At 41.0% G+C, this 15,700-nt stretch overlaps 1 protein-coding gene across 7 annotated transcripts in view; it reads left to right on the top strand.

The window, feature by feature from the left end:
* Positions 1-15,094, top strand: part of Enox2 (ecto-NOX disulfide-thiol exchanger 2) — a 279,678-nt gene extending 264,584 nt beyond the window's left edge. For all 7 annotated transcript variants that reach the window (XM_075957589.1, XM_075957587.1, XM_075957588.1 and 4 more), the window contains 5 exons: positions 1,123-1,304; positions 3,347-3,454; positions 6,875-6,983; positions 11,181-11,266; positions 13,187-15,094. In XM_075957589.1, coding sequence (XP_075813704.1) covers positions 1,123-1,304; positions 3,347-3,454; positions 6,875-6,983; positions 11,181-11,266; positions 13,187-13,318 — 617 coding nt within the window. In that variant the 3' untranslated portion in view covers positions 13,319-15,094. The remainder of the gene's footprint in view (positions 1-1,122; positions 1,305-3,346; positions 3,455-6,874; positions 6,984-11,180; positions 11,267-13,186) is intronic.
* Positions 15,095-15,700: the final 606 nt, after the last annotated feature.

Raw genomic sequence — 15,700 nt, 5'->3', positions numbered from 1 at the left:
GATCAAAGTTTTTCTTGGGGATAGTTCTAGTTAAAAATAGAATGCTCTGGCATTTCAAACTTTAAAACTGTTCCTTCCCTGCTGTGACGCAGAAAGGTTTTTCTCTGCTATTCACTGTGTGGACCTGGTAGAGCGCCTGGAGGGGAAACTCACGAAAGTGTACCCAATACACACTTGTGGAGCTTTTAACTCACGGGCTTGTCCATACTAACCTTCAGTAATTCAGTTTGTTTCTCTACCCTAGTGCTGGTTCCCATGAGGGTTTCTGCTCATGGCTTTGCGGTTCTATATGATTTGATTTGTTGTGTTCAATGTTTCTCTCTAGTTTGAAGAGTTAATTTGTTGAATAATATCAGTTCTCTGAAGACAATAAGAAGAGTTGCTAAGACAGTCTTGGCAGCGCACGCCTTTAATCACAGCCCTTGGGAGGCAGAGACAGGCCCCTCTATGTTTTCAAGGCTAACCTGGTCTATATAGCTCCAGGCCAGCCAAGGCTACTGGCGAGCCTGGTCTATGTAGCAAGTTCTGGGCCAGTCTGGGCTATGATGAAAGACCCTGTATTAAACAAACAAAAGAACCAAAAAGAGTTGTTTGGTTTGGGTTTGTCCAGCTTCTTACTCACTGTCAAGATGCAGGGGAGGTGTCTTCATATACAGAATGTGGAAATGTCATCTTAGTTCATGTGCTTACTTCTCTTCTATGATATTAGTGAATCTAGGGTTTTAGTTACAGTGTTTCCCTTTCATCAAAGTTTTTGTGTAGGCAATTATCTGTTCACGGCAACCAGTCCTGTATTTGGTGGCTACAGTGCTCTTGTCACTTGCTCCATTTCAGTGAAAGTAATGGGTGGTACTTGCAAATAGTTACCTTTGGTTTGGAGAATGTGAACCACAATGAAAATAGTTGTGTATTGAAATCCTGTTAAATTTGTGAAAGCAAGACTGTCTTGCTTTTTGTGTCCCTCTTTCACTACCGTGAACAATTAAACTTGACCTAAAATTCCTTATGAAGCAGCTTTGTCTACACATTAATTAAAAGTACCAAGTTTTCATAGCACTCAGATGGACCACAAAACATCTAGACAGAAGGTTTAACATTTTCCTTTTTTCATTGACTGTTTAGCCTTAGTCACACAGGCCGAAGCTCTGAAGGAGGAAAATGACAGCCTCCGTTGGCAGCTAGATGCCTACCGGAATGAGGTGGAACTGCTCAAGCAAGAGCAAGGCAAAGCCCAGCGGGAAGATGACCCAAACAAGGAGCAGCAGCTGAAGCTCCTGCAGCAGGCCCTGCAAGGAATGCAACAGGTATGGGCAGTTGGTTTTCCTGCACTGTCTAGAAGGATAGCATCAGTTCTTTGTTTGCAAAAAGATATGAAATTACTTCAGGCTATAGATAGTACCGGGGGGTCTTTATGAAAAACATCAGTTACTTACATATGATAAAATGCTGATCAGTAAGTATTAAAACAAAAAAATATAGTCTTTTAGAAAAAACAGCAAACATCTCACTCTTGATTTCCATGAAAATGGGGACCTTGCAGTAAGTATCAGTGCTTTGGGATTATAATACCGGTTTGATTTTTATTTTATTTTCACACTAATTTATGTGAGTTTACAAGCACATAATCCCAAGTACAGAAGTTAAGGTAGAGGGCCAGAGACAAGACTCCACTATTAAGAGCACTTGCTGCTCTTGCAGAGTATCAGTATTTGGTTCCCATCACCCACTCTGGTCAACTAACCACCCACGCTGGTCAGCTTCCTGGTATCTGATGGCCTCTTTTGGCCTCCATGGGTTCATGTGTAATAAAAAATAAAATGGCAGTCAGGATGTAAAAAAAAAACAAATAAATAAATAGAATGAGCACTAAAGAGTCATTTGAATAAAAAGAAATATAAATAATTAAATCCAGTGCAAACTACATTCAAATGAAAGCTTGTTAATAATAACCTTGTGGTCAGTATCTCGATGTTTGTTGTGGCCATCACCACAGTGAGCCTCCAATTTCAAATCTATCAACACCTTTGACTATAGAGAAGGACTGGTGCTTCTGAGAAAGGGTATGATCACATTCCGTCTTGACAGTCTACCAACCATCTTCCGTACATTTTAAATTGTGCAATACATTTCAACTCTGTGCCTGGAAGTTATCTAGGGCAAACTAATTGCTGGTGGGAAATTATAAATGACGAATGGGGAGTCTCTTCTGGCACTAGCGTCCCTGTGTTATTACTTCTGTCACCATTGTCGTCCTGTGTGACAAGTATTATCACATTAATATTTCACCTTTCCCATTAGCAAAATATGGGAAGTAATGCTTACCTTCCTTTTATTGTCAACACAGAGTTTAATTAGGATACATAAATTTTATCAGGAATCTTTCTACCGAAAGCTGTGTCCCTGTAGCTGCCCTTCAGAAGGCTTTGACAACATCCATTGTACCTTGGTTTTTAGCTGATGGTCTTTTGCAAGTCTAAAATAAGACCTTAAACATTTTTATCATTGTTTCTCTCTTCTTATGTTGCTTTTGAAACCATTACAAATAAGAACAGTTCTGTCGCTTACATGCAAAGATCTCAGCAAGAAGTCTCTGCCTCCTAAAAATTAATTTCATTCATTTTGATTTCATCCATTGGGAAAATAGTACTGTAGCCAATGAACAGCATTTTCCCATTCTATCTCAAAAGATTTATAGTAAATATAGATTTTGCCTAAGTAAAGGAGTGTCAGGGTTGCCTGGCCTGGCTTTAAATCTAATTCCGCTACTTTCTATCTGCCAATGGCCTTAGGAAAGGTCACATGAATTAATGCACATGAGTCCCTTAGCACAATGCCTACTTACTTCATACTGGGAATTCAATAAATCGTATTTGTTGCCATTACTGATAACAATAAATCCAATTCCTTGGCTACTAGTATGGAAACTGACATGTGAAATTTGGATTCATGACTGTCTTACCTACACAAATCAAAGTTGGCATACCAAATGACATCACACAAAAAAAAAATGTTTTCCAACATTAAGTTTATGTCTCCGCAATAATTAAAATGCAGTTTGTACAGGTAACATGCTATGCTTACCTATGGCCAGGACACAGAAGAAGCTAAGCAATTGTGTTTATTAATTTCTATGGTCCTTGAAAAATACGAACAAGTTCAGAAGAAATATATAAGAACCAGATTTTTAAAGAGAGAAAAGTATCTTGATTTTCCCAAGATTCTTTTTCTCTACACGGAAAAGATACTGCTTGTAGAGGGGGAAGTGGGCTGGTCTACCTGACACCTAACCTCAGCCATGAAGTGTAGCCTAACTGAGTGACGTCATTATCTGTAATCCCTCATGAAGCATCTGCTCCAAGTCCAAGAGGAATACAAAAAGAAAGAAGCTGAACTTGACAAAATCAAAGATGACAAGTTCCAGGTGGAAAAAATGTTGGAAAATCTTCAAGACCAGGTATGTGAGACCTACATCAATCTTTCCCTCTCCCCTGATCCCCTTTCGGTGATAATGAAAATGCCCTAGAAGTTTCCGTAAGTACTGTTGGTTGGGAATTAAAAGTCCCTCTCTGTGGTAATTCTTCTAACAAGGTTTCTGCTTTTAAGTACTTAGCATTTCTAAAGGGTTCTAGTTAGGAGACCATAGGGAAATGATGCTTCCTGGCTTGCTCCTCCTGGCTCAGTTTGCCTTTAATACAACCTTAGGATCACCTGCCCAAAGGTAGGCACCACCCTCAGTGTGCTGGGCCCCCTTCCATCAATCAATCACTAATCAGGAAAAAGTGCCCTACAATTTTTCCTACAGGGCAGTCCCATAGAGGCAATTCCTCCTTTGAAGTTCCATCTTCCCAGATGAGCACACCTTTAACTGATCATTTAATTAAAGCGGAAACACAGCTAGAGCATTGACCCTTCTTTCCACCCACTCTACGTGATTATGAGCTGCCACTGCTCAGCGGAACAGCCAACACCAAGGCAGACTTGATGGGACACACCTGAATCCCAAAGCGTATGACATGGAGGCAGGGGAATCAGTTCAGTGTCATCCTCACCTACATAGCGAGCTAGGAGCCAGCTTGGGGTACATGAGACATTATGCAGTAGAAAACAGATGACTCATTAACCAGAACTCCCTGCTGTGGATATTTGAGAAGGAAAAAAAAAACGTAGGACTTGGACCAAGGTCCAACATCAGCAATGGTACAGTTCCACAAGAGCTCTGCTGTTGGTCTTCCTTGCTCAGCGCAGGAAGCACATACAGGCCCCGGGTGTGTTTACCCGCATGGGGATGTGCCCCAGAGAGCCATTAGGAACTGGCAACCTTGGTGTAGTTGAAACAAATGATTGAAAATGTTTTCTTTCAGAGGCCGTTTGCAATATGCTTTTAATCCTTCCACATCATAAAATCAACTCCCTTTCTACTTTTCTGGGTGCTATTAAAGAAATGAGCACAATCCCAAAGAAATTCATTTATCAAGCATTTAATTGAAAAGTGCCAAAGCTGCTGCGCTATCAGGACTTTGCTCATGCTATCAGGCTTTCTAAATTGTCCCAGAGCTGCAACATAGCTCTATTTCTCTTCCTGTATAAAATGCACTGTGCAGCCAGAAGACCCTCGATAGACTAGGGGCTACACCGCTGCTATCATGCTTCCCATTCCTCTTTAGATTGCCATTTCAAATTGACTTAAGCACATTTTTAGTATAGGCTCCTTTCCGCTTTGTGGGGAATTTTGTCTAAAGAAACAGGAGGTCGGTTGGCACAGAAGAAACGGGTCATATTGTGCTTAACTACAAGTGTTTCTCATCTTGAACTGAATATACCACAAAATAATAGTTAAAAAGATGAGAGAGAGCCAGCTGATAATCAGGAAACAATGGGTCAGATTTTCTTCTGTGATTCATGCAAAGCTTCTGTTAGAAGAATTCGTGACAGATCATTACAAAGTGATGTTCTCTGTGAAGCTGCTTTGTGGCCAAATATTTCAACCTGAAACAATTAGGAAGCAAAAGACCATCACATTGGACTACAAAAATAATTTCAGGTTGAAAGAGAAGCAGTAAGTTTTAGTGATGAGGGCTCTGTTTGCTGCTTTTCTTTGGGTTTCCTGACAGTAAGCCGCAGTATGAACAATTTGTTTTTGCAATGTAACGGTGTGACTTATTTCTCTTCTACTGGTGGAAAGAATGACCTCCTCTAATCTGAAATCAATGTCTTCTGATATCCCTTCTAATTTGTTAAATGCCAGCATGATAAGTTTGAAATCAGGTTCAGTTGAGGACCTGAACTTAGCCATTCAAGATGGTTAAAACTTCTTAGAAAATCTGAATATTTTAAATCAAACTCAATCTGTTAAGTGTCCACACTTAAGAAATGGCTTCCTGGCTCACTTAAGGTTGCCAGGGCCTTAAAAGCAGATGCAGAGCCCCTGCCTTCAGAATAAGCCAGTGCTTCCAACCAGATGTGGCATAAAACAGATGTCTCGCAGCATTCACAGACCATTCACTTCATCCCGAGGCGGTTCATAGCAAGCTTTGAAGACACCTTTAAAGAACACAGCAGTGCAGCCCCTGCTGAGAGCTTGTGGAAGGGAAGGAGTGCCGAGTGTCCGAATCAAACATGATGGCCCCCACCCCTGCCCAGCGTTCCCCCAGTGTTTTCTTTTACAGCAGTACAAGACCAAAACAGTGAGATTGCAGGAATTTCTTTCTTTCCTTCCTCTGAACGCCCTTACTTCATCTGTGCAGTGTAGAAAGGTATTTTTTCTACACCCAAAGATAGAAAGATCCATAAACAGTATAGGGACACTTTTCAGATTCATTACCTGCTGGGTATGGGTTTTACCTGAGTGTTTCATAAAACCAAACTGCTACCCTCAGAGAAAGTTTCCACAACAAAAAGGCAACTGACAATTGATACTTTTATTCATGGACATCTCTGACTATAAAGGCAAAAATATTTTAAGTGATAACAGAGAAGAGAAACAGTCTCTAGTCTATAAATAAAGGTTCTAATTTCTAGTCCAAAGCCTGCAGATACCAGAATAGATTGGACACATCACAGATTTTCTAAGCAGATGTGGGCCTTTCAGAGTATGGATCGACCGTGGAGAAAGAGGAGGCTATGAAAGAATATAACCTGATATGAAATGCTAACTCTCCCATTTCCATTTCCTAACTATACAATCAGAGCAAACTTATCCAATTTATCCTTTCCTGTATGATGGAGGTGATACATGTTTAACAATATCTAGTACGTAATACACAAAGTTGTTGAGTCTCCTTCCCAAGGTTACTTGTATAGAGCTAAGAATGATGAAGCCAGGAGAACACACTGGTCAAAATAAATATTTACATCTTTCTGCATTTTGAAATCATATAAAGATGCTTTGAAACAAGTGAGATGGCTCAGCTGGTAATGGTACTTGCTGCCAAGCCTGAAGAACTGCGTTCAGTTCCCAGGACTTACATGGTAAAAGGAGAGAATCAACAAGCTTTCTTTTGACCTCCACAGGTGTACCATGGTACACACACACACACCCACACACACCAAATAAATGTTTTGAAAGGGTAATTTGGATTATGTGGTGTTTTTATAATTTGAATTTTCAGGAATTCAAATTAGACTATGTTGTTTTGATGATACTGTGTTGTTCTTTGGGCCTATTACTGGGCACAAGGTAATACACCTGTCATTCTAGCTACTCAGAGAGCTAAGGTGGAAGGATCACTTATGTCTGAGAGTTTCAGAACAGACTGGACAACATAGTGTGAATGCATCTCATCTTTCAATAAAAGCTATCTGTTGTGCAATTAATTGAAACCAACTCTTTGGCCAAATAAGGTGAACTGACCCAGAAAGCATGTTGTTCCTGCAGGAAAGCTGTGGTTCTAAACTGTGTGCATCAAGCCAGGAAAGTGATGTACCTCTTGAGAAGACGTTGGTTGGCACTCCTGTTAAATCTGAACGTGAAGCACTGCTAGTGGGTAAGGATGCCAACACACACACACACAAAAAAAAAATAAATAAGGCACAGAGAAAGACAGAAGGGGGTTATTTAAGATTAATGTGTCTGCCAAGTAGTATGAAGTAGGATGGTGCAAGAACACAGAGTTCTAAAGGTGTTAGGGAAAGATCAAGGAAAATTTTCCTAAAAATTCTAAGAACAGCTCCAAAGCACTTCTGGCTCCTTGTTGCCACTGTCATGCCAAGCGTGTTGATGGCAGCATTATACTAAGAGTGGGGTCAACTGGAGAAGCACATTGTCTCTACAAGGAGACAGGCCCCTTTCCCATTCATTCAGCAGGCTAGTATAGACACTGCTGAAAGCTTTTCCAGATGAGCCTCTGTAGCAAGTGTCTGCCTTTCAATTTTTGTGCTATTGACTGAGCCATTTTTATTTATGAGGGATATTTGTTTTTACTTCTTGGCACAACCTATACTCTTTCCAATACTGCTTTTCCAGCACCAAGTATGAATCTGAACGCTTTATTCAGTTCTGATACCAACTATTCCATTCCACAGGTTTAAAGACCCAGTCTTCCATATCAGCCCTCACTTTAGATACCAGGCTCAAACATCAGATCCCAAATGTATTGGTCAACTTTCCTTTATAAAAGAGAAGGCTTATTTGGGTAGACAGTTTTAGAGTTTCACTGCATTATTGGTTGGCGCCATTGGTGCTCTGGGGCCTGTATTTAGGCAGCACATCATAATCCAAACATGAAGCAAAATTATTTATCTCATGGCCAGGACATATGAGAGACAAGAGGGAGGGAAGCACTAAGAACCCACGGCCCTTTCAAAAAGCATGCTTTCAAGGGTGTCCCACTAGGCTCCACCTCTTAAGAGTGTCCCACTAGGCACCACCTCCCTGTAGTGCCACAGGATGGAGACATGCCCTTTATCACATGAGCCTTTGGGCGTCGCTCTAATCCAGACCACAAGTTACATGCTCAGTCCTGTCTGGTTACAAAGTCGGAACCTTCCCAGCACCCCACCAGCCAAGTTCTATAACTTGTTAGAACAGCTAGAACTCCCAGGAAGTACTTGGCTTAACTATTGCCAGCACGTAGGAGAGCATAGTTCGCACCCTGTGAGCCTCAATCCTTTGGGGGTTGAATTGGAAAACACAGATATTTATATTATGATTCATAACAGTAGCAAAATTACAGCTATGAAAAAGCAATGAGCTAGGTGGTGGTGGCACATGCCTTTAATCCCAGCACTCAGGAGGCAGAGGCAGGTGGATCTTTGTGTGTTCGAGGCCAGCCTGGTCTACAGAGTGAGTTCCAGAACAGCCAGCTGTCAGGGCTACACAGAGAAACCCTGCCTCAAAAAAAAAAAAAAAGGAAAAGAAATAACAGCAAAAATAATTTTGTGATTGGGGGTGGCAACAACATGAGGATCTATATTAAAGGGTCGCAGCGCTAGGAATATTGAGAACCACTGGTATAGAGAGTGAAACCCAGGAATGGAGAATTGGAAGAGATACATTGGCTAAGAAACTAAGGGGAAAAGAGTCAAGCTTCTGAACCCTTTCTGAGCTTGCTATGCTACCTTCTCAGCACTTTTACGTGTTCCACATTTGGAAGGCTCTCTGATTTCCATCATGTCTTTATGGAGGTTTCATTATGTATGTGTGACTTGGGTGTGGGGAACCTAAAAACTCCATACTCTTGTTACATCTTAGCCTAACTGTTGTGTTGGCCAGTCCCCACCATGACACAAGTAAAGGGCTTCCAGCCACCACTACTATCTCAAGTAACCAGGCTAGCGGCATATGCTGTAATCTCAGCACTCAGAAGGCAGAGTCAGGGGGATTGCAAATTCAAGGCCAATCTCAGAAAACAAATTACACTGAGGTCAGCAAGGTGACTTGGTAGGTAAGGGAACCTCCTGCCAAGCTTTACCACCTGAATGTACTCCCAGGGATTTACAGGATAGAAAGAGAGAAGTGACTCTTGCAAGTTGTTTGTGCCCTCCACTTACATACGGTGGCTCAGCCCATATACACACAATGAGTAAACTATTAAATAAATAAATGAATAAACAATAAGTAAATGTGCAATTAAATGAGTTTTTTAAAGGATCTGTGTACCAAAAACTGGGGAGAAACTATTAATTTTGTCATTCTATCATATTGACAAATGAGTCAGGAAACTGTCAATAATGTGTTAGACTCTGGTATGCTATAATTGCTCTTACTATCTTAGAAATTCCAAATTGTACAGTTAAAGAACTGGGCAGCCATAGTTGCCCATCTTGATACCTATATCTGTTTGCTAAGACTCAGCTCCTCCATCTTCAACCTGAACAAGCTATTACTTACCTCGAAGGTCAGTTCTGAGTACTAACATGATACCTATCCCAGATCACTTCCCACAGGACAGTAGTCAGCTACAAGGAAAGCAGCCAGCACTTGCAGTACTAATCACAAATGCTTGTTGACTTCATGTTACATTTAGGAGCTAATGGAAAATTGGGGTTCAAATTATTTGGTCCTTTAGCAAGGGTTGGTTAATCCAAGCTTATTTTTAGGAAGTGAGCCATGTCCAAAACCCTCCATGCTGACTGGCTTCTGGATATTTTGAAGGGATACCTGTCTTCTTTGGTAGTGGGTGTTAGACTCTGATAGAAGGTTTTGATATGTTAATAAAGATGCACATGGGGGATCTGCCATCGAGACTTTAAAAAGAATGACAACTTTTTAACATTTTCCAGCTTAAAAGTTTTTAACTAATTGTCATGGTAACAGAGAGGTATTGGGGAGAGAGGGTCTTCTCTGTAAATGGATAGCCCAAGAGAGAAGAAGAAAAGATTCCTTCAAGTGACTACCTCTTGCTTGACTTTTTAAAGAATGTAGCATCACTGATAGAGAAATCTGCTTTTTAAAATAAGTTCTTTGAGTGTTAGCTCACAAAACCTTATTAGTGTTTTTAACCCTCTGAACTTATTTCTTAGCATTTAATACTTTTGCTTAGCTATGACATTTAGGCTTTCTTTGAATATGGACTTTTTTCTTCAGAACTGAAGTTTTCAACTCAAATTGGAACTTAGAAATTCGATTTACCTGGTCATTTAAGAATAAAGTAATGATAAAAGTAATAATATCCCTTTTGAACAGATTTTGTGTCTCACCCCGATTCCTCCCAGATTTTCCCAGCCCACCCTTCGCCATCTAATATTTGAAAGGTTTTCATGAAAAATAATTGAATTTCAAGCTATAATTTAAACTTGTACTATGTCAGCCTCTGAAAGGACAGAAAAGTTGCACTTTCTAAACCAAGTCAATGCCCGCTCCTATTTCCTGGCAGTTTTTAAGCTCAGTTCTAGAAGATCTGATAAAAGGAAGTGAATTCACAAGCATTTAAAGCTGCATCTATACAATTTTTGAACAATTTTTTCAGTTGTTGCCAGTTAAGTGTTAGAACAATTAACGTGACATCCATGAGAATGAAGACACTGGTTGCAGCTGCCTCTCACCCCAGAATCAGGCTGAATTGAAATCCCCCAGGCATTTCTGAGAGCTGGAGGCTGCTGGGAGAACTCTGTTAGAGGAACACATCTGGGACCCTCAGCACACAATGGCAGTGACCACTCATGTCAGTGTGAAGAAAATGGGTGCCTTTCTTGATAGAGCAACTCACAAAATAAGGCCCCATGCAATCAGCAGATTCTTCTGTGAGAGGAGCTAGATTAATAGAGCAAAGTACGTGATATGTGTTTCCCACGAGACAGTCTTAATTCCTAAGAGCATGAAGTCGTATTCAATGACTGCTAACACACCCATCATCATCTAAAGTCATCTAAATTTTAGAATTCAAATTGTTCTCAGTGATGACAAGTGCTGGGAGTGGCCTCACATGCCAGCTTCACTGTGTGACACAGCACAGTGAAAGGCAATGAGTGGTAAGAACCACGGAGTTCCCATGCCTGCTCTACCGCTTGTCAGCTGTATGCTGAAACTTTGTCTTGGTGCTGACATCTGTGAAGTGGGAGTTGGCAGTACCTATGCCACAGGGTTGTTATAAAGATTAAATAAATAAAATATATGCAAACATAAAATACTCTCCAGTGTATGGATAGTGTGCATATGTACAGTTTGTCTGTATGCATTCATTCACTGTGGAATCTCAAGGAATTTCATGCTGTAATGTAACCTCTGGGCTTTGTCTCTACAGGGATCATCTCCACATTCCTTCATGTTCACCCATTTGGAGCAAGCATTGAATACATCTGTTCCTACTTGCACCGTCTTGATAGTAAGGTATGTGGGGGACTCAAATGGAGACAGAAGGATGAAGAGTTCTTTCTGTGTAGGTAACCTTACTCCATTCAAGCGTTAGCAATCCATATTACACTCTAAGCAAGTTCCCCTTTCTTTGTCTTATTGTGATTCATTGTCTGACATCCCTCTTAGAAATAGTGGCTTTCTGTTCTACTTTGCTAAATCTGAGACATTTCCTGAGTCTTGAAACTTTTGGTGCCAAGACCAAGGAAATCCCATGCAACTAGAATTAACTGGCTAGCCTACTCCTAACATATATTTTAGAATTTCTGGCTGTTCTTTATTTCCATGCATGCTACCGAATAGCCAGCAAATTAACCACTACTTTCTCTCTTAGCCATTGGACAATTGTTCTGGACCTCTAGCCATCAGCAAATTTTGATTTGTAAAATTGTAAATCTTACTCCAGCTACCCCTCCCACCATCACTACTGCCATTATCTGATCTGAAACAGTTGAGAAAAGTTCAAAACTGATGGAACAATATGCTGAGGGCTTCTGGAATGCCGATTGGGTAGCTGCTCATAACTGATCTGTAGGCCATTTATCTGCGTGTTATCCACAACGGAGGACCTCAGGGATCATGTGAAGTGAGGGCAAATGTTAATTCCCTAGAAAGTCAAGGGGACTTCATAGCAGCAGGGGTAGACTCTCAACTCTTCCTTGGAACAAATAAGCTCACAATATAATTTTTTTTTCAAAAGTAGCATTTAATTAAGCTTCCCTGTAGACTGTCACCAAACTGGGCCTCCTAGGAAGTGCCATTCAGTGTAGGTTCCTAACATTATGTTGTCTAAAATGTTAAATCAGAGAAACCTTTGTCCTCTTAGCAAAGGCACTGACCATTTGGGAACCTAATTGCTCTAAGCATATTCTAACTTCAGTGATACACTTTCCTCTATGACCTTTGTGTTAGTTCTAGACTGCATTACCTCCTTGTTTCCCTCAAGGAAGTAATTCTAGTTGGTATCCATATACCCGATTGGCAGTTAAAAGGATGCTGAAACAGCAGTATCGGGCATGTGTGATCAGTTACAGCAGCAGGATATTGAGCTATATGTCAATAAAACTTATCTCAGGTTTTTAATGTTTAAAAATAATATACATTGTTTTTTAATGCAAGCAATATAAAAACACAATGAAGAAAAAGTAACATTTTCTATAGTTTCAATTCAGGGATAACCACTGTTAGTGGTTTATCCTGTAATTTCAGACCCTTTCCCATAGCTATACTGTATCTATATGTATATAGCTAGATCCATTATCTAGTCACATGTTTTGAAACGGGAGTTCTACTCTGCGGCCCTTCAATGTGCTTCTTTCACTTAAGTGGATCTACTTAAGCAGAAGCATTGCTGGGAGACGGCCACAGCTTCACTCCTAGCTTGGGCCCGACTATGCCCTGACAGCTTTCTGCCAGAATAATGTCAAGACCTCCCAGCGAGAGAGAGCGTGCATTGGGGAAAAGAAAGAAATGATGTGTCAGAGTAGCAAGAGAGAGCATTCTTCACTCCTATTACTCTTCCTTTGTGGGATGATGCGTATGTGGAAGATTCTACTCCACTGACAGGCATTTCTGCCTCTGTCCCCTCCAAAAAGACTTTGTCGCTTCAGTGGGCCTAGACGTGCATCCACAGCACTGGGCTGCCCTCATTCCGTTGGCTACATGCCCAAACTTCTCCATACAACTGCCATCAGCTCTTGTCAAAAGCAGTTCCATGGACCATATGTGGTGGTCCGGGCAGATGAACACTGGTGTCCAAAACCACTCTAACAACACACAAATGCACAAGGTCAGGTAGATTCCCCTGCCACCGCCCTCAGCACACACACACACATCAGCAGATGACCAGGGATGCAAAGCTGGTTCTGATTTGAGGGTGTCCTCTCTGTCCCACAGATCTGCACCAGTGACGTGGAATGTCTCATGACTAGACTCGGGCATACCTTCAGACAGGAAATGACCGGAGTTGGAGCCAGCCTAGAGAAGAGGTGGAAATTCTGTGGCTTTGAGGGCTTGAAGCTGACCTGAATCTCTTTGCCTAGCAGTTTAGGATCCTGAAAATAAATTTGTGCTGAACAAGTTTAGGATGTGATTTTGTATTCTCAGTGGTTGTCATGTGGACATTGCTTTCAATTTGTCGGTTCATTCCTGAGTATCTTTCAAGTTAAAGTAAGGATTCTAGAACAGCACCTCAAGCTACAGGTCCGAAAAAGAAATTGCCTCAAACCTCAAGTGCTGTAACTTCCTCCTAGTTCTGGCAATTGGTTGTCTTTTCCTATAAGTAGTATTGAAAAATTCCTGAGGCTAAAAAGTATTTGGAATGTTTTCAGTGTCCGTTACTACTGTTGTAGACCTTGTACTTTCCAGCACTGTTACCTGGTGAGTTGTGTGTGGCTTGTGTTTCCAGACTTCTCTTCACGTGTTACTTACTACTTGTAAAAAGGTATAAGAAGAGTGTTAGAACTCTCTGCAACTGCCATTGTCTTTCCAATCCACAGTAAACAGTGAATGAAGAATCCATTCGTGTCTTCTACAGGGTGCTTCACCAGTTCACCTTTAAAACAAAAAAAGCATGAACTGTGGCTTTTTGTAAAAATATTATGAACCAAAAGTTGACAAACGTTCCAAAGTTATTTTCTCTAATAGATAAAAGGTCTATTTCAGAATTTTCAAACAAGAACTCAAGGTGGATTTGTGGAAAATCTCCAGTGTGACTGCTATTGTGTTTTTGCGTTTTGCAGCTACTTGTAAATAACCTGCTTTTAAAAGAGGGCATGTTTAGTTTTCTATGAATTAAAGTGCAGTCGGGTATGGGCACACGTGCACATATATGGGCAGAGGGGATTTATTTTACTAGTCCTTCCCCTCTGGCCTTCTTCAAGTCTGTTGGTCCCTTTCTTCCTGCTGTTAGTGTGTTGACTTGCAAACTGTGTGCTGCTGTAAATGCTGTTTACTTCATGCTAACTGTTTGTGAAGATCTGACGTGAATATTGAGCATAGTGAACTAATGAATAAGTAACAAGTGGGGTGTGTGAGGCTTCCTGCACGTACGTCAGCTCCACTCAGAATGCTGACTGACAGGAATACCTCTGGCTCAGCTGTGCCCATCTCTCCATTGCAATGGCCTTGCCAAGTTTAAGTGGACCATTCAGGAAGTCCTGCTTGATGGAAAAAGAAAAGAGCATAATTGAGGCTATTATCCTAAGGTAGAGATGGCCTTTCTTCTTTTTGTGGTGATGGTGATACTTCTAATTCCACAAGCATCCTCCCTGGAGTTCAGTTGAAGGTAAAAAAAAAAAAAAAAGCAAGAGTAAGCACAGGCAATGGAAGTATTTCCTGAAAATACCTTGCAAATGAGATGTGGGTGGCGTTCAAAGATGTTTTTTTAAAATACAAATATTCCCTTTTATACCTCAGCTTTGTGTTATGTTTTGAATGATTTGCTTCCTATGGGATTCTTTAGATCCTCTCAGGTTCCCTTTGAGTTACCAGGATGTTGGAAGAAGATGCCAAACTTGCTTGATGACTAGAAATAGCATTCCACAGCAGCCCATTCATGCTGAAAGTTGGCTTGCCCCACAAGCACCCCACTGTGGCCCCAGCAGGAAGCTAGAGTTATTTTTATATTAGCTTCCTCACTGGAGCTTCTCTGTCATCCAGGCTGCTGCTCAAGAAAGCTTTGATTCGTCCGCCTCAGGGGTTCCTGAAGTACCTTCTTTTTGACCATGTCTGTAAAATCAAGAGAAAGTTTCCACTCGCCACTTGTTTCTTTAATAAGTTAAATAAAATTAAATTTCAAGGCAACAGCTTCCGATATGTGCTTATCTTCATTTAATCTCCTTTTCCCCTTGTTTCTCTTTTTTATTGAGTCAGGGGTCTCACTTTGTAACTCAGTCTGGCCTAGAATTTGCTGTCCTTCCACTTCAGCCTTCCGACACCTGAAATTCCAGGCATGCATCATTATGCCCATCCAAACTGTTTCAGTTACACATTCTAGCTTGGTCCAGGCATAATTCCTAGCATGCTTCTACATACTTGTTGTGATGGTAAACCAATAATCTTTAAGTAGTGTAGCTTTCTCACCAAAATCTCCTCACTGAATTCATTCACAACCTCAAGTGTTGGCTAAGAGGTACCCAAGGAAGGCCATCTACTTCCAGGCCACCCTCCCTTGGAGTTAAAACTGCAACATGAGCTCTTGTCAGAAGTTCTTGCCTGTTGATAGCTCTACAAATCTCAGCCCTCACATTTACTTAAGCCAGTTCCTGGAAATCTCGGGTGGTTTCTGTCTTTATTTTAGTCCATCCCATGAGTTATCTTTTCTGCAAAGTTCTGACAGCTATAGTACTATACAGCTGTTATAATGTAGAGTACAATTGAGCATGGTGGTGCAAGCTGTAATCCCAGCAC

This window comes from Microtus pennsylvanicus, chromosome X, assembly GCF_037038515.1.
Source record: "Microtus pennsylvanicus isolate mMicPen1 chromosome X, mMicPen1.hap1, whole genome shotgun sequence".
NCBI lineage: Eukaryota > Metazoa > Chordata > Mammalia > Rodentia > Cricetidae > Microtus > Microtus pennsylvanicus.
This window is presented reverse-complemented; position numbering and strand designations above follow the sequence as displayed.